This window comes from Ovis aries, chromosome 17 (assembly GCF_016772045.2).
Source record: "Ovis aries strain OAR_USU_Benz2616 breed Rambouillet chromosome 17, ARS-UI_Ramb_v3.0, whole genome shotgun sequence".
Taxonomy (NCBI): Eukaryota; Metazoa; Chordata; class Mammalia; order Artiodactyla; family Bovidae; genus Ovis; species Ovis aries.
The window spans coordinates 52925877-52943853 of record NC_056070.1 but is presented as its reverse complement, the minus strand read 5'-3'; the positions used below and the strand labels follow the sequence as shown (position 1 = coordinate 52943853).

Genomic DNA, 17977 nt, shown 5'->3' with positions numbered 1-17977 from the left:
AGACTGAGCCAGTGCAATGAGGTAGAGACGTACAGGACGGAAGGCCAAGAGAGGTGTGTAGAAGGTAGAAGCCGTGGGGCTCAGTGATCAAACGGGGTGATAATGTTGGGAAGGGACTTGCAGGACTGCTCAGCACACTAGTTGGAATGTGATGATATGACTTAAAATGAAGAGTGTTGTGGAAGAGTTAGAGATAACATATAAAGGGTTCTGCCTATGAACATTGCATGTGTGACTTCCCTAGTGGCTCAGTGGTAAAGAATCTGACTGCCAATGCAGGAGATATGGGTTCAATCCCTGGTCTGGGAAGGTCCCACATGCCAGCGAGCACCTAAGCCCGTGTGCCGCAACTGTGGAGCCTGTGCTCTGGAAACGGGGAGCTGCAACTACTGAAGCCTTGTGTGCCCTAAGGTCCATACTCGCCAACAAGAGAAGCCACTACAGTGAAAGGGCCATGCAGAGGGTAGCCCCTCTCACCGCAACTAGAGAAAAGCCCTCACAGCAGCCAAGACCTAGCACAGCCAATAAATAAAATTATATGTTAGAAAAAACATTGCATGTAAGGGATCTTATAAAATGAGGCTCTCTGATAGGAACCTGGAGAGTGATCTGAGCTGAATCTAGAGGTGGATAACACGGGAATGGCTCTGACCTCTCAAGGAGAATGTGGAGAGTCAGAAGAGATCTGAGTATGAGATACAGGGCACCACCACATGGAACATAGAGGAAGAAGGGCAATGAACACATTTGGGAAGAAACCCACACAAATGTGCAATTGAAGAAGCCAAGGAAGAAGAAACTTTGAAGTTTAGGGAGGAGAATCCCTGGCGGTCCAGTGGTTAGGGCTGCTTGCGTTCACTGCTGAGGGCCTAGGTTCAATCCTTGGTGGGGGAACTATGGTCCCATAAGCCAGGAGACGTGGCCAAAAGACAAAAAGTTGAGTGGAGAGTGATCGGCAGTTGCAAATATTACCGATAAAATCAAGCATAAAAACTGAAAGTTGTTGAATTTGGTGATGAGGAATTCATTGATATCCCCTGAAAAGTCATGGTAAGTAATGAAGGAGGAAGCCTAGTGGTAGTGAAGAACTAATTTTTCCTTTGTGGGTGGTGAGTATCCACCTGTTTGTTGTTTAAAAAAATGTATCATTTTGGGGACTTCCCACTGATCCAGTGGCTAAGACTAGTAATCCCAATGCAGGGGGCCCAGGTTTGATTGTGGTTAGGGAACTAGATCCCCACATGCTGCAACTGAGAGCTTGCATGCTGTAGCTAAAGATCCTATGTGCCACAAAGACCTGGAGTAATCAAATTTTTTAAAAAAGGAATGGAAAAATGTAGCATTTTATATTATATAACAACCTAAATGGGAAAAGAACTTGAAAAAGAGTAGATGCAATACATATGTATAACTGAATCATTTTTCTGTACACCTGAAATCATCACATTTGTTAATCAGCTATACTCCAATAATTAAATTAAAAGTTTTAAAATATAGCATTTTAAAACACACAAAAGAATTCCATTTATTGTTTAAAAGTGTATATGAAGAAAGAAGTAAGTAAGTTAATGGGATAACAAGCACCAAAATTAAGATAACAGATACTTGTAGTTCAGGGAAGGAGGATGACGTGTTTGGAAGAAGAGAATGAGATCTTAACCTATGTTAGTAATTGCTGTGGCCAGCACAGCAGGTAGGGAATCGAAAGTGGTCAACGCACAGTTTGGGAAAAGGGAACTAGAGACAGAATTAAGTCTTAAAGATGGGACCGGGGGACTCAAGATCTCTTGGGTCAAGAGCCCTGTTCCTTGGAGCCACATCACTTTTATTTAGTGTCTTGGCAAGCAGAAAGTATCTTGTGTTACGATGAAGTCCGCCTCCTGTGTCCCTGGTCACGTCACCCATTTTATTGATTACTTTAAACTGTCTGTTATTTTCTTGTACAAGGGCTATCACCTAGCTGGAGGTCATAGACCTGCATATGCCTTGGAAAAACATCTTAGTGTGTGCACAAGCAGTGTTCTGAACTTGCGCTGACCCGGCACTCCAAGGTCCACAGAATGTTTTTCCTTAGCTTAGCAGAATGTGACAACCCCAACTGATCAACCCAATGTACTTTTATTTGGGTTATGCTGTATTGCTATATTTTGCTTTTATTCTTTTCCCATGGCTATTTTCTCATGGCTTAGCCAGAGCAACAGGTGGCTATTAACTCTGCAAGTAATGTGCTTTATTTTTTTTTAATTTGAGTGATAAATATACAGGTATTTGTTGTATTTTTATCTTTGTAAACATCTGCGAGTTTCTAATTTTTAAAAAGGTAAATAGAGTAAAAAATCAAAACCAGTGAAAGGTGTTTTCAGGTACTGGAGTCACAGAACTAGAGAAACTACTCTTTCATATCTTTTTTTTTAATTTTATTTTTCTCTTTTAATAAAAAAAAATGGGTGTACATGTGTTCATATGTACATCATGTGTACATATCATTTTTAGTTTTTGGAACCAGAAAGCCTATGTTAAAATTGGTATTTTGTTTATAAGAAAGGAACCTGAAGTACTTCCCTGGCAGTCCAGTGATTAAGACTCCATGCTTTCAAAGGAGGAGTCTCTTGTTTGATCCCTGGTCGGGAAACAGATGCCACATGCCCAAAAGATAATTAAATAAAATTAACAGAAAAAAGAAACCTGAAATTTTGGCTTTGTCTATATTCAGGTTGTTTCTAGCTGCTAAAGAACCTTTGATGGAAAACTAGACATGAAACATCATTGTGTGGTCATCTTCTAAAAACCAGCTCCATTTATTAAAAAATTTTTTTAAATTAATTTGGCTGCTCTGGATCATAGTCGCAGCACACAGGGTCTTCAGTCTGTAGTTGCAGTATGTGGGATCTTTGGTTGCGGTGTGTGAAGTCTTAGTTGTAGCGTGTGGGATCTAGATCTCTGACCAGAATCAAACCTCGGCCCTTTCATTGTCAGCATCGAATCTTAGCCACTAGATCACCAGGGAAGTCCCTCCATTAACTTGAACAGCATAATTTCAGATCCTCTCTTGAGTTTCAGGTTTTTTGGAGGGGGTTTGGAGATTTTTATTTTGTTGACTTATTTACTTTTGGGTGTGCTGGGTCTTCATTGCAGCATGCTGGCTTTCTCTAGTTGCAGCACATGGGGGCTTCTTGTAGAGCACAAGGCTCTAGAGTGTGCAGGCTCAGTAGCTGTGGCTCACGGGCTTCTCTAGTTGTGCCGTGCAGGCTTAGTTGCCTCATGGCATAGGGATCTTAGTTCCCTGACTAGGCACTGAACTTGGGTCCCCTGCATTGGAAGGTAAATTCTTAACCACCAGAGCACTTGGAAAGTCCCAAGTTTAAGTTTTCTCAGCCTTACAATAGGGATCTTAGTATTAACCCATAGGATTATGATGAGGTTCAAATGCTTACTTACGTTTTTATGAGAATTAACTGAGATAATTCGCATAAAGCTCTTAGTACACTACTGGTCACGTCTAGTGTGGACTCAGTAGAAATGATTTACATAACTTTGCAATCTGGATTACCTTTCAATTATCTAAGTGTTACCTTTTTTAATGCTTTTTTGAAAAGATATTTATATTTATTTATTTATTTATTTGGCTACACCAGGTCTTAGTTTTGGCATTTGGGATCTTTAGTTGCAGTATGTGAAATCTAGTTCCCTGACCAGGGATTGAACCCAGGCCCCTGCATTAGGAGCACGGAGTCTTACCCACTGGACCACCAGGAAAGTCCCAATGCTTATTCTTGAACTGCATGAATATTCACTTTTTTCTTTTTTTAGCATACAGCATAAGGTTTCATCAACAAGTGTTATTTTGCTTCACGTTTCTTGATGTGGCATGTTTATATTACAGCTTGTTTACAAAGTAAAATCAAATGATATATTGGAGAAACTAGCTTTGAGTTCTCTGGACACCAGCGAGCAGACTGAATGGCAAAAACTTGTAAATGAAGCTAAGGAAAATCTACATAAAATCCAGGTATGTTTTCGCTGTTGAATACTAGAATATTCAGATTGATGGACTGATCTGCATTGTGTTGCCTTACCATGCCTGGCATTTATTCAACAGGATGATGAGTTTGTGATGAATTACTGCTTGGAAGCTCAGTGGATAACCTATGAAACCACCCAGGAAATGCTAAATTATGCCAAAACCAGGGTAAGTTTTTTTAATGTTTGTTCATGTTAATTTGTCTTATGCAAAAGAAATAACTTCCAGAAAGCTGAATTGTTTTTCTGTCAGTGATCTTTTTAAAGTGCATTTTTAATACATATATATTTTTTGCTGTTCCAAATGATGCCATTTTTTGCTATAGATTGTTCTCACTGATCTTTGAATGAATACTATTGCTAGTTATATTCCTTAAAATCAAGGTGTAATAGATGGGCAAAATGTGAGCTGTTTTCATGAAATGCATTATTTTTAAGATATATAATTTCTTTATTCATCTCAGAGTTCAGTGCAATTTAATTTTTAAAAATGATTTTTTACTTTAATTCACAGAATGGAGAACCTGATATAGCCAATATTCTAACTATGTTTCTTATTCATCTTAGCTTTTGAAGAAAGAAGATAAAACTGTTCTTGTCTATTCTGATGGCTTAAAAGAGGTAATTGCATTAGATTTATAGGTTAATTTGGGGATGAATGTACTAATAGAATATGCTTTTGACTTCAAGATAGGTCTGTACTTTTTCAAGAGCAAGTTACTTTAATACATTTTTCCTTATTGCAAAATGGGAATAATAATAGTACTTAAGGGTTATTTTGAAATAAAGTGAAATATTTCCTCTTAAGTACTTTTACATAGTGATTGCTACCTCAAATAATTATAAATTATGATGATAGTTATGATGGTGTCAAAAAATATATGTGTGTGTACATGTACATACAGATCTTCCTAGACTTATGATGGAGTTATGTCCTGACCAACCCATCATTAAGCTGAAAATATCATAAGTCAAAAATACATTTAAGAAACTTTCCTGGCAGTCCAGTGGTTAAGACTCCATGTTCCCAATGCAGGGGGCACAGCTTCCATCCCTGCTCGGGGAACTAAGATCCTGCATGCAGATAAAAACAGTGCATATAATGCATCCAACCAACTGAACATCATAGTTCGGCCTCGCCTACGTTAAATGAGCTCAGAGACTTACATTAGCTAAAGTTGGGCAAAATCATCTAACACAAGGCCTACCTTGTAATAAAGTGTCAAATAGCTCGTGTAATTTATTGAATACTGTACTGAAAGTGAAAACACAAAATGGTTGAAAGGGTATCAGTTGTTTGGGATTTTGTGGCTGAAGGGGAGCTACACCTTCTTAATTCTTCCCAGCATTACAAGAAAGTATTGTCTTGTATATTGTCATTAACACAGGAAGAGATCAAAATTTGAAGTGTGGTTTCTATTGAATGCATATTGATTTTCCACCATCATAAAGTCAAAAAATCTTAAGTTGAACCATTGCATGTCAGGGACCATCTATATAATTTTTAACTCTTATCTCAAAGTAAATGTTTAGTACAATCCAGCTAGGTTTTACCAGAAGGTCATATTTATAAATCAGTGGGAAAACTAATTGATTTTGAAAGACACTTTCCCTGCTAAGCTTTAGGCACTTCCTATATCATCCATTGGGACTGAAACATTTGGAAGGCAGATTTAAAGGCACAGTTCCTCCTCTTTGCAGTTTTATTGCAATGACTGATTGGAAATGTTTCCATCAGTCCAAGTTTTATGTTTTGTGCTAAATAAAGGCAGTCATATTTACGGGTATTGACTTGTAATGCAGGATAAAAGGAAAATATGTGCAAGACTTCTAAAACAGAATGCCTAATTTTGGGTGTTTTTTATTTTAATGTTACTGCACACAATATTCAGACTGTCGGATTTCTTTTTAGGTACTAAGGGCTCATGCAAAATTGACTACTTTTTATGGAGCATTTGGACCAGACAAATTCAGGTGTGTACATTCCCATTTTTAAGTTTGGACTGTCATAAAAGATACAGCAATGCTTTGAATGAATTTGTGTTTCTAGGGAGTGAATGATAGAAAACGTTATCTTCCCTGCTAAACTTAAGGCACTTCCTACCTCATCCAGGTAAGGCAGACCACCTTACCTGCCTCCTGAGAAATCTGTATGCAGGTCAAGAAGCAATAGTTAGAACCAGACATGGAACAACAGACTGGTTTCAAATTGGAAAAGGAGTCCTCAAGGCAGTATATTGTTACCCTACTTATTTAACTTATGTGCAGAGTACATCATGTGAAATGCTGGGCTGGATGAAGCACAAGCTGGAATCAAGATTGCTGGGAGAAACATCAATAACCTCAGATATGCAGATGACACCACTCTTATGGCAGAAAGTGAAGAAGAACTAAAGAGCCTCTTGATGAAAGTGAAAGGAGAGTGAAAAAATTGGCCTAAAACTCAACATTCAGAAAACTAAGATCATGGCATCCAGTCCCATCACTTCATGGCAAATAGATGGGGAAACAATGGTAACAGTGAGAGACTATTTTTTTGGGGCTCCAAAATCACTGTAGCCATGAAATTAAAAGATGCTTGCTCCTTGAAAGAAAAGCTATGACCAACCTAGACAGCATATTAAAAAGCAGAGACATTACTTTTCTGACAAAGGTCCGTCCAATCAAAGCTAAGGCTTTTCCAGTAGTCATGTATGGATGTGACAGTTGGACTATAAAGAAAGCTGAGCACCGAAGAATTGATGCTTTTGAACTGTGGTGTTGGAGAAGATGCTTGAGAGTCCCTTGGCCTGCAGGAAGATCAAACCAGTCAGTCCTAAAGGAAATCAGTCCTGAGTATTCACTGGAAAGACTGATGGTAAAGCTGAAACTCCAGTACTTTGGCCACCTGATAGGAAGAACTGATTCGTTGGAAAAGACCCTGATGCTGGGAAAGACTGAAGGCAGGAGGAGAAGGAGATGACAGAAGATGAGACAGTTGGATGGCGTCACCGACTTGATGGACATGAGTTTGAGCAAGCTCTGGGAGTTGGTGATGGACAGGGAAGCTTGGCATGCTACAGTCCATGAGGTCACAGAGTTAGACATGACTGAGCGACTGAACTGACAGCATCCATTGGGTTTGAAACATTTGGAAGGCAGATTTAAAGGCACATACCTTTGGCCATAGCAATTCACTTCTGGAAATTAATTCTATTAGATATACTAAGGTGCGCCAAGAAAGCATTTATAAATATGCAGTATAGCTACTTCAAACATAAGTTTATTTATCATGATAAACTAACAACGAAGGAAGCTTTATTTTTTTCCTTGTGGCTCTTCAGTTACCCCAATACTATCATTAAACATTCTACCTTTTCAGTGCTGACTGAAAATGTTACCTTAATTACATATTAAAATTCTCATGTGTATTTAAGTTTCTGAAATATAATTGTGTTCACTTGATCTCATCTCTGTTCATTCACCAGTATCCAATAGTTTTAATTAAGGTAGCTTTAAAATGTCCTATTAACTGATAGACTAGTCCTACTATGCTTATTTTTCAGAATTTGGGGGATTACTCTTTTCTGTATGAAAGAGTCAGAATCAGCTTATTCAGTTTTTTAAAAATCTTATTTTTGTTGGATTTTTTTATTATTTTTTTTAAATGGGAATGTGCTGAACCTAAGATCAGTGTGGGGAGAACCACTATCTACAATATCAAATCTCATATTTAACGACAGTATGTGTCTTCCTTGGAGGAGGAAATGGCAACCCATTCCAGTATTCTTGCCTGGGCAATCCCATGGACAGAGGAGCCTGGTGGGCTGCAGTCCATGGGATCACAGAGTCGGACACAACTTAGCAACTGAGCCCACACACATGTGTCTTCCTACTCATCCTGTTCTTTTCTTATATTCCTGAGTGATAGCTACTCAGTTATCTTCATGTAGATTTTGTACACTTTATGTGAATTTTGTTCTTTCTTCCTATGATTACAAATGGAACTTTATCATATTCTCGAAAGAATATAGAAGCTATTGATTTTTTTTTGATTTTTTAAAAATTACTTTTAAATCAGTTACCTTATTGAACTCCTTTTTTTTTTGCTTAGAGTAATATTTCAGTTAATCTTGCTTTTTCCAAGTATATTATTATATATGCAAATAATGATGATTTTGCTTCATTTTTTCCTCATTTCTTGCCCAATTTCATTGACTGATACTTGTAGAACATTATTAAATAATGGTGGTAAATAGACATCTTCTGTTATTCCTGATGTTAGTGAAAATGCTTATTTTGTCTTATTTAATCATGACCCAGGCTTGTAGAGTATTGTCTTTTTGTCATTTTAAGGAAGTGTTCATCTTGTATTTCTGAGCTTTAATTAAGACTGGGTAGTCACTACAGCATTATTGATTATAGCAAAAGACTGGAAATAACCCTAAGATTCACCTGTGGGGGGTTTAGTTAGATTATAGTAAATCCATGCCGTGGAATCATAAGTAGTCCTTAAAAAGAATAATAACTATATTTACTCGTTTGGTACAAGTGCCAAGATAATATAAAATGAATTTTTTCAAGTATAAACAGTATATATTAAAAATTCATGGAAATCATTCATTTAAAATTTAAAATGGTTGCTTGAATATGTAGTGATTATTTCAGAAAGGGTCTATAAGAAGAGCTGTGCCTTCTGGGGGAGGGAAATACAGGAATTCCATAGGTCTGGATAAGAAGGAGACTAACTATAATCTTTCGTGTTTTTTTTTAGTTAATATGTATAATGATATCCACTTGTATAACCTTAATATATATTTTTAAACTATTAGCTTCTTTCCTGTTTTTGACTTTGCAGTGGTAGTTCTTGGATTGAATTTCTGAATAATGAAGATGACCTTAAGGATATTTTTTTACAGCTGAGAGAAGGAAACCTTGTTTGTGCACAGTACCTCTGGCTGAGACATCGGGTAATTTCTTTTGCATTTTTTTCTGAGTGGCTTTATAGTTCCCTAGAGATGTTATTGAATCAGTATTGGAAACAAATGAGGTGGCAGGAGTGACTGGGCAATGGGGCGTTTTCAGACTGTTTTGATAAAAGAGAAAACTGTCCTCTGATGATATTAACTCAGAGGAAATATGATGATAAAATAGGAATTTACATTGTCCCATCATTCAGAGTCTAGTTGGCTCCTAAACTTAGCTCAAGAGGTAACATTCTATTAAACAGCTTATTGACACAGTTTATTCACACCTTCTTTGTGAATGGTGGAGAGCATAGTCCTGTTGCAGCTCAGATAGTGGTAAAGCGTTGCTTATTAGAGTTGCTGCTCTAAATCACCTGAGTAGTGATATAGGATATTAAGTCTGAAGAGCAGGATCTGGGTGTGAAGCTGTTAAAGACACAAGCTTGTTAGGGTTTATACTGTCACCTTCAGTTAAGTTTTCCTTAGAATGGCATCTCTGCCAGTTCCTCTGCCTCAATTTATTAGCTTGTATTTGCTGCCGTGAGGTTTCATGGAATTTGGCTACCAACTCGAATCATTTGCTTTAAGGGTCAGTATTAAATCAGAAAAATATTTCTTGAAATAATTTCCTAATAAGTCTTTCCCTCTTGGGAGGCTCTCAGTTTAAATTTGTCAGATAAATCTTAGTTTCTCATTCTATGATTTAGGCAAACTTTGAAAGCAGATTTGATGTGAAAATGCTTGAGAACTTGCTCAACTCAATTTCTACACCAGTCTCTCTGCAAAAGCTTTGTCCATGGCTTAAAAACGATGTGATCCCATTTGTGAGAAAGACTGTACCTGAAGGACAGGTAAGTTGTTGTCAGTGTTTCTACTCTGGATGATTCAATTTTATTTTTTACTTTATATTGTTAAAGATTAAGTCATGCTAACACCAGGTAGTTCATTTTAGTATCTCTTTTGAAAGATTATTATGGAAGTTCTAAATGATTTCAGTGATTATCTATTTGTACTTTATATGATGTATCTATTTCAGAAAATTCTTGCGAAATGGTTGGAGCAAGCAGCCAGGAACCTTGAATTAACTGATAAGGTAATACCAGTATACTTAGTAGTAAAGAGACATTTCAAGTACTCCCCATTTTACTTTAAAAATAAAAACATTATTTTTAATGGTTTCTAATATTTTTTTAAAGGCAAACTGGCCAGAAAATGGGCTTCAACTGGCAGAGGTATTTTTTACAGCAGAAAATGAATTGGGATTGGCATCCTCTTGGAGTTGGAGTTCCTTGGTATGATACAAAAAAGAAATTTTTAGTAATAAAATATTTGATTCTTTACCGTCTTAGCCTCCAAGAGAGCCCAATTAAAAAGTATTTAATTTATATTAAAAAGTTTGTCTCTGTAGTTAGACATATCTGCCTCTTACATTTTCTTTCTTTGTGTTCTTTTGTTGTGTACATTTACAATCCACAAAAAGGAAAATTAGCTTTTTTTCTTCCTAATGTTTCTGTCACAACTTCAACCTGTCCTAATGCACTGTTTTTTTCTTTACTGAACCAAAGGGAAACAATATATAAACATACTCCTAAGTAGCCTAGTTGGGATTTTATGTATTAGTAGCATTTCATAGTCCTTTAAAAGGCAAAACTTAATAATGCATTAGGATTAGTTTTTAAAGGCTATATCAGGTTTATTTTTATTTAAACTAGTAAACTACTTCTAGTTTTGATTGCCTTTCTTAGACATTCCAACAGTCATAATGGCTTAAGAATCAAAGAATTTTTTAAATGATCAAATTGAAAAAAGGTTGGAACTTTCTGACTGACCAAAAAAATAGTGATGCTAGAAGGAGAACTGAGAGCAGGAATATTGATGTCACATATAGTGTTAGTTTGAGATTAATGAACTGAATTCATTATTTGGTTTCTAAATTTCTTAAGTTTATTGATTTTTCCCTTCATATTTCTGGAAACTAGAAAGCATTCATTGTATTAAAAAAAAAAAAAGTGCATTCTTGTATTTTAAAAAATGTTCGTTGTGGGGGGGTACCATAATTTAGTTTATAAACGAATATTGAGACACCTCAATATATAATCTCAACTCTGAGGTATCAAGTACTTAAGGACCAGAAGGTGTGACTTTTTGGAACATACGTACATTATGAAATTACACTTAATCCTCCTGCTTTCTGATACAGCAGTTTCTTGTTATTATTTATATTTACTGATGATTATATACTATTAAGAATAAAATAAGAATTTTTTCTGTAGGTTGCAAGCAGTATATTGATATTATATAATCTTTATATGTTATAATGTATAAAGTATATTGATCATTATATATGTTTTTCCACAAGAGAGCTTTTCCTCTTTCTCTTCCCTAATTGCCTTTTATCAATTGAAAATTCTGTGTCTTGTATATAGCTCTAGGAAATGTCATAGCTTTATATCTGGTTTTCATCTGTAGCTTTATATCTATGTGGTTGGAACATTGAGGACCATCTAAATGATGTTTGTGTACCTAAGCATATTTGGGGTTCTGAAAAAATATTACATGTATTAATAGTTTTTTCTATTTTTTTAAGAAAGAAAAATTTCAGATTTCTATTGGATTCTGATCTGTTAATTTGTACTAGTTAATTTTAGTTAGACTTATACAAAATTTAAAGGCATAAGTTACTAGTTTCCTCTTATTTGTCTTTCCCTCACACATTTATTTCATATCTGTAACAACTTCAATACTTTGGTTTTATAAGGATAATCAAAACACGGAGGAAGTATGTCAGTTAAGGACTTTGGTAAATAACCTTCGAGAGTTAATCACACTGCATAGGAAATACAACTGCAAATTAGCCCTCTCTGATTTTGAGAAGGTAAGTAAGAGTCTAGATTTATCAGAATTATTTTACCACAGTCAACATGACTAGAGTTTGCATTTATGCCATCTTTATGTTGACATCCAGGAGGATACAACCACCATTGTATTCCGAATGTTTGATAAAGTGCTGGCCCCCGAGCTTATTCCTTCCATCTTCCAGAAGTTTATAAGAGTTTACATGCATGAACATGACTTACAGGAGGAGGAACTGCTCCTTTTGTACATAGAGGTAACTGCTCTTTTTCCTGGATCCGTGCAGTATGTCGTTGTATTAACTCTTTGAGGAATGTGGATACTTAACATTAGGATTTGTGCAGCATATTGTTGTTAAGAATGTGAGTTAACTCTGCTACTAATTGACTGGTAACCGTGACACAATGGGATAATATTAGGACTTTCTGCAAATGGCTGTTGTGAAATAATAGAAGTATGAACAAAGTTTTCTGTGCCATGTAAAACTGAAGACCAAGGTTTTGGCAATTTTGCACTGTTGACCATTGTTCATCATTCATAACTAAGTAGAAGTTTTTGGTTTTTTACATATCCATACAAGCTGTTTATCTGTATTTATTTATGTGTGTGGGGATTGGTTTTGTTTCTTTGTTTTCTAGTGAGTTTTAAATTTAAACAAAATGTTTGTCTCATTTTAGGATTTACTGAAGAGATGTAGCTCAAAGTTCACCTCACTCTTTGATACAGCCTGGGAAGCAAAAGCCATGGCAGTTATAGGGTGTTTATCTGACACAGATGTAAGTAAATAGTCATCATGTATGTTTTTCTTCTGAGCATTGCATCCTTTCTTAAAAGTTTTTTTTTCTGGCCACAAAAGCAGCAGATACTTTTCGCTGTTCACCTGGAACTGCCGCAACATTGTTAGTTGGCTATATTTCCCAGTACAGAATAAAAGTTTAAAGTTTGAAAAAAATAAATATCAAAAAGCAAAACCAAGAAAAAGCAATACATATTTGTTAGGAAGAATTTGTATAATATTAAAAAAAGAATAAAAAGAAAATAAAATCACAATCACCCATGATTCTTTTTTCTCATGAAAATAAAAAGTGGAAAGTCTTCTCATTCCCACCTCCAGAAATACTGCGTGGATATTTGAATGCATGGATTTCCAGCATTTCTATGGTCTTACAAACATACAGTTTTTAATATATTTATCACATACCTTTATTTTGACTTCACACTGTTTTTAGTCATTATTGTAAAATGTGAATAAAATCATAGAAAAGACATTTTTAGACAGAGACTATAGAAAATAATGACTTAAGATGTGTGACTAATGGAAGAAATACATGGTTTTGCTGTCAGAAGATGAAATATTCTCGAGTTTCCATACAGCAGATACAGGGCACCTGCTGTAGATTGAGCAGCATTGTTAATTTGCATGAAACGTAAATCCAAGGGCTAGTCACTGTTGGTGTGTGTGTCTTGGTAGCTCATATTTGATGCTGTGCTCAAGATAATGTATGCCGCCGTGGTCCCCTGGAGTGCAGCTGTGGAGCAGCTGGTGAAACAGCACCTAGAGATGGACCATCCCAAGTAAGATTACAGTCTCCTGATATACTTTTTCGGTGTTGGATAAACTGTTTTGAGTTGAAATTAACATTTTTTTCTATCCTTTACTGTGTCTCTTAGTATTTCATAACAAAGATAGTCCATGTTAATATCAATAAATTTACTTGTAGGGTCAAACTATTACAGGAAAGTTACAAACTAATGGAGATGAAAAAACTTTTACGAGGCTATGGAATAAGGGAGGTGAATCTCTTAAACAAAGAAATAATGGTAAGTCCAATAATTGAAGACTCTTTTAACACTTTTGTTCCACTTCTAGAACACCATGGGAAATGTGACCGGGTTTTTTCATATACCTAGGTTCTTCACTACTTTCCTTTTGTTAGATAGGATGTTAACAGAGTGTTTGATTAGTTATTAAAACAGTAAAGACAACAGATAATTAAGGAGCTAAAGAAGCAGATTACATCATAATTTGTGTACTGTAAATATATATAATTTTTACTTATCAATTAAATCTCAATAAAGCTAAGGGGAACCAAAAAAAGTGAAAGGATTGTCATTAAATTCAGAATACAAATTGTGTTTTAATTCTTCATACAGTTTAGTTTTTGCTACATTCTTTTAATTACATAAACATGATTTCTGGGTTCTCTGTGAGATTTCATAACAAAGAAATATGAATTCTCTCTATTTCAGAGGGTGATTAGATACATTCTCAAACAAGACGTCCCATCTTCTTTAGAAGATGCTTTGAAGGTGGCCGAAGCATATATGTTGCCTAAAGATGAAATCTACAGTCTAAGGATTATTGACCTGATTGATAGAGAACAGGTGTGAAAGGTTTATATTATTCTTACTTTTATCCATATGTGGTTTCTTTGTTTTGAGTTTTTTAAAGATTTAACTATCAAATTATACAAAAAGATAAGCATTAAAGCAAAGTTATACTAACATTAGGCGTTAGATTGGCCTCTATCTATAGTTTTTTTTCTTTTAAAGTATTTTGTGAGTACCTAAAGAGCTTGCATGGGAGAAGGCAATGGCACCCCACTCCGGTACTCTTGCCTGGAAAGTCCCATGGACGGAGGAGCCTGGTGGGCTGCAGGCCATGGGGTTGCGAAGAGTCGGACATGACTGAGCAACTTCACTTTCACTTTTCACTTTCATGCTTTGGAGAAGGAAATGGCAGCCCACTCCAGTGTTCTTGCCTGGAGAATCCCAGGGACGGGGGAGCCTAGTGGGCTGCCGTCTATGGTGTTGCACAGAGTCAGACACGACTGAAGCGGCACAACAGCAGCAGCAGCAGAGCTTTCATTGTCTTTGGTAGTTAACAAAGCTTAGCTCATGTTTTATGTATGCTATAAGACCCTTTGTTTCCAGAATAGGATGTGGGTTTATTTTTGTATTTTTAAGTGTCTTTATATAATTCTAAAACTGTTAGGCATACCTGAGAATTACAAAGGGTAGTATTTTAATTTTTTTGTTTTCTGTCATATGAAACAATTTTCAGATGTTTAAACCATGGAATCATAATCTGTTTTTTAAAATGATATCATTTCATCTTTAAATAATAAAGTTAAGAGGTAAATCCAAATCATTGCTTCCCAGTACCAGCTGTTTTTTCTTCCTTTCAAACTCTGATTGTAGGGTGAAGACTGTGTCCTTCTGTTGAGGTCTTTGCCTCTTGCTGAAGCTAAGAAAACTGCAGAAAGAGTAATCATATGGGCACGACTGGCTTTACAGGAAGAACCAGATACTTCTAATGAGGTGAGATTTTTACTCAATAAAATGAAGATAAATCCAGTTTTTATGGCTATTTATCAATAGGATAGAAGACAGACTCACAGGTAAGAGTATTTGTCCTTCTCAGTGCTACAGTGGCCTAATATGAAAATCCCCGTTTACTGTGTCAAAAAGTTATCATATAGAAATAAAAAGCAAATATGACTGCCTTGGAGCAGGGCCTCTGTGCCCACACTGAGTAATCTAGGATCTGCAGATCAGAAGGAATAATTAAAGCACCTGTTGGACATAGTTTTCCCTGATGCCTTAAAGTGTAAACAATGTTTTACATTGCATGGGGCATAATCATTACTCTCAAGTAATGTCAGCCACAGAAACAATGTATATCTAATCTGAGAACAGAACCTTGAAATTTAGAAGCAGTTATCAGAAAGCCAATTTAGGATAGACAGATAAGGGACCAAAAACCTAATTTATCCAGGGGAGGTGAGTTTTTAAAACCTTTGCAGATACTTACTTGCCAGTCTTTCTCAGTGATTCACTTCAATCTTTTCCTTTTTTTCCCATTGCAGCCCCCCCCCCCCGCTTTTTTTTTTTTTGGAGGTGGGGGCTGCTCCTGGTCTTAGTTGCTGCATTTGGGATTTAGTTCCCTAACCAGGGGTCAAACCCAAGCCCCCTGCATTGGGAGCATAGACCACCAGAGAAGTCTCCACTTCAGTCATTTTTTTACCTTTAGGGAAATGATTTTTTTAAACACCTAAAATTTATTATCCTCTTATTGTTTCCTAAGCATTAAAGTACTTCAAATGGATTACCATTTCTTCCTTATAGTAAAGCAGTAAACATTGCTGTGAAGGAGGCCCTGTTGTTAGCTCCTTACTGATTGAGTTTAGAAACTAAAATTTTAAAATTAGTGGCTTTCCCAAGAGTATTTGGAAAGTGGCAGCGCCTCATTTAAAACTCTGTGTTCTCAACCACCAGCTTCAACTACAACCCATGATCAAAATGTTTGAGTACTTCATATGAACCTGACCCTTACTAAGCCTTTTACATACATCATTTCTTTAAATTAAAGCTTTTCCCCAGTTGGTTTTCTTATCTTAAAAAAAAAACTTTTTTTTTTTCTTTTTTGGTCTTGAGGATAATGATTATTTCTTAGACTTCTGATTTCTATACTAAACAAGTTCAGTTTTTTTAACTTTTCCAGAGCTTTATCCAGATGGTTTTCTCAAATAATAAGTATAAGCTTATTAAAAGAAACAAAATCCAAATGCTTATTAATTACAGTGTAACTGAAAGGTGATGTGGGAGATTTGCATATTCTGTGGTTTCCCTAAATCATACATCCAAGAGTCCGTTTGGTATTTCTCGTATTGGGGTCACACAGAGTCGGACACGACTGAAGCAACTTAGCAGCAGCTTATATAGTATTCATTTGTCATCCTTTCCTTGAGTGCCCAACTCCCTATAACACAGACCTTACAACTGTTCAGCCATTTCTATTATTTATTCTGATTCTGTGCTTTTTATGTATTTGTTTATATATGCACTACCTATATAATGGCAGATAGAAGAAATAGACTTTATTTGCATTTCTCTTTTTAGGACAAGGCCTGGAGACTGTCTGTAGCAAAGACATCAGTGGACATTCTTAAAATACTTTGCAACAGTCAGAAAGGTAGTTTCCATTTCTCTTCCCTTACTTTGGTTTAGTTCTAAAATTGATCCTTTTCAGGAGCAGCTATCAGTGACATCTGCCATACTGGTGCACAGGCTCTGATTGTATCTTTTTGTTTGCTTGGCTCTGACTGTATGTTTTCATTCGTTTGTTTGTAGTATTTATTTATTTGACTGCACCAGCTCTTTTTGCAGCATGTGGGATCTAGTTTCCTGACTAGGGACTGAACCCGGGCTCCCTGCATTGGGAGTGTGGAATCTTAGCCGCTGGACCACCAATGAAATCTTCTGATTGTCTTGTTTGATCCCACACATTTTTCTTCAGGAAAAGCCTTCCTTGCCTTATTCTTTTGATTAGCAGTGTAAGAGCAGAATCATCTAAGAGTAGCTCATCATTTGTATATACTTCAGTGACTGTTTAATACCAGGCTAGATTTCTCTGGTGCCTTACACTGTTTACTCACATTGCTCATTTACCATTTGATTATGACTGAGGAAAAAACCATTTAACCTTGAACTTAAAACAGTTAGCAAGGGACTTCCCCAGCAATCCAGTGATTAAGAGTCCACCTTCCATGGAGAGGGGGCTCGAGTTTGATCCCCAGTCAGGGAACTAAGGTCCCATATGCCCTGAGGTGTGGCCAAAATGTTTGAAAAAATAAATGTACTATTTCCAATAAGAAAAGTTAGAACAGACGAATAATTACCAAAGTAACTCTCTTGGGGGAAAAAAATCTAGAATTTATTTCAGAAAAATTGCCATTTCTCATGTAACCAAAAAACTTCTCTTTTCTACTTTCAAAGAGAATACTTAGGTTTCTTCTTTTTTAATTGGAGGATAGTCACTTTACAGTGTTGTATGGTTTCTGCCATACATCACCATGAATCAGCCATAGGTTTACTTCTGTCCCCTCCCTCTTGAACCTCCCTCCCTAGATTTCTTTTTGTGCTTACTTAAATTGTCTTCTATCAGAATCTGAAAAGAACTACTGAAGATTTGAGAAAACCAAAGTGAATTAAAATTTTAGCTTTTAAAAATTCTGATACTATCAGAATTTGGATGTCTTCGATAACTTTTAAAAATTGAATTACAGACAATCTACAGAAGGATGAATGGGAAGAAACCTTGAAACAGTTTAAAACTGTTGCTAGCTTACAGGTAAGTTAAGCCATGTTGGACATTA

General features: G+C 36.1%; 1 protein-coding gene across 6 annotated transcripts in view; it reads left to right on the top strand.

The window, feature by feature from the left end:
• The window catches only part of KNTC1 (kinetochore associated 1), a 68102-nt gene that overhangs the window by 16360 nt on the left and 33765 nt on the right, over positions 1 to 17977 (top strand). For all 6 annotated transcript variants that reach the window (XM_042234592.2, XM_060401137.1, XM_004017331.5 and 3 more), the window contains exons 17-33: positions 3884 to 4009; positions 4100 to 4189; positions 4588 to 4641; positions 5933 to 5994; positions 8858 to 8969; positions 9674 to 9817; positions 10003 to 10059; positions 10163 to 10258; positions 11725 to 11841; positions 11932 to 12075; positions 12497 to 12595; positions 13291 to 13394; positions 13541 to 13640; positions 14070 to 14204; positions 15021 to 15140; positions 16722 to 16794; positions 17888 to 17952. In XM_042234592.2, the coding sequence (XP_042090526.1) occupies positions 3884 to 4009; positions 4100 to 4189; positions 4588 to 4641; positions 5933 to 5994; positions 8858 to 8969; positions 9674 to 9817; positions 10003 to 10059; positions 10163 to 10258; positions 11725 to 11841; positions 11932 to 12075; positions 12497 to 12595; positions 13291 to 13394; positions 13541 to 13640; positions 14070 to 14204; positions 15021 to 15140; positions 16722 to 16794; positions 17888 to 17952 (1698 nt within the window). The remainder of the gene's footprint in view (positions 1 to 3883; positions 4010 to 4099; positions 4190 to 4587; positions 4642 to 5932; positions 5995 to 8857; positions 8970 to 9673; positions 9818 to 10002; positions 10060 to 10162; positions 10259 to 11724; positions 11842 to 11931; positions 12076 to 12496; positions 12596 to 13290; positions 13395 to 13540; positions 13641 to 14069; positions 14205 to 15020; positions 15141 to 16721; positions 16795 to 17887; positions 17953 to 17977) is intronic.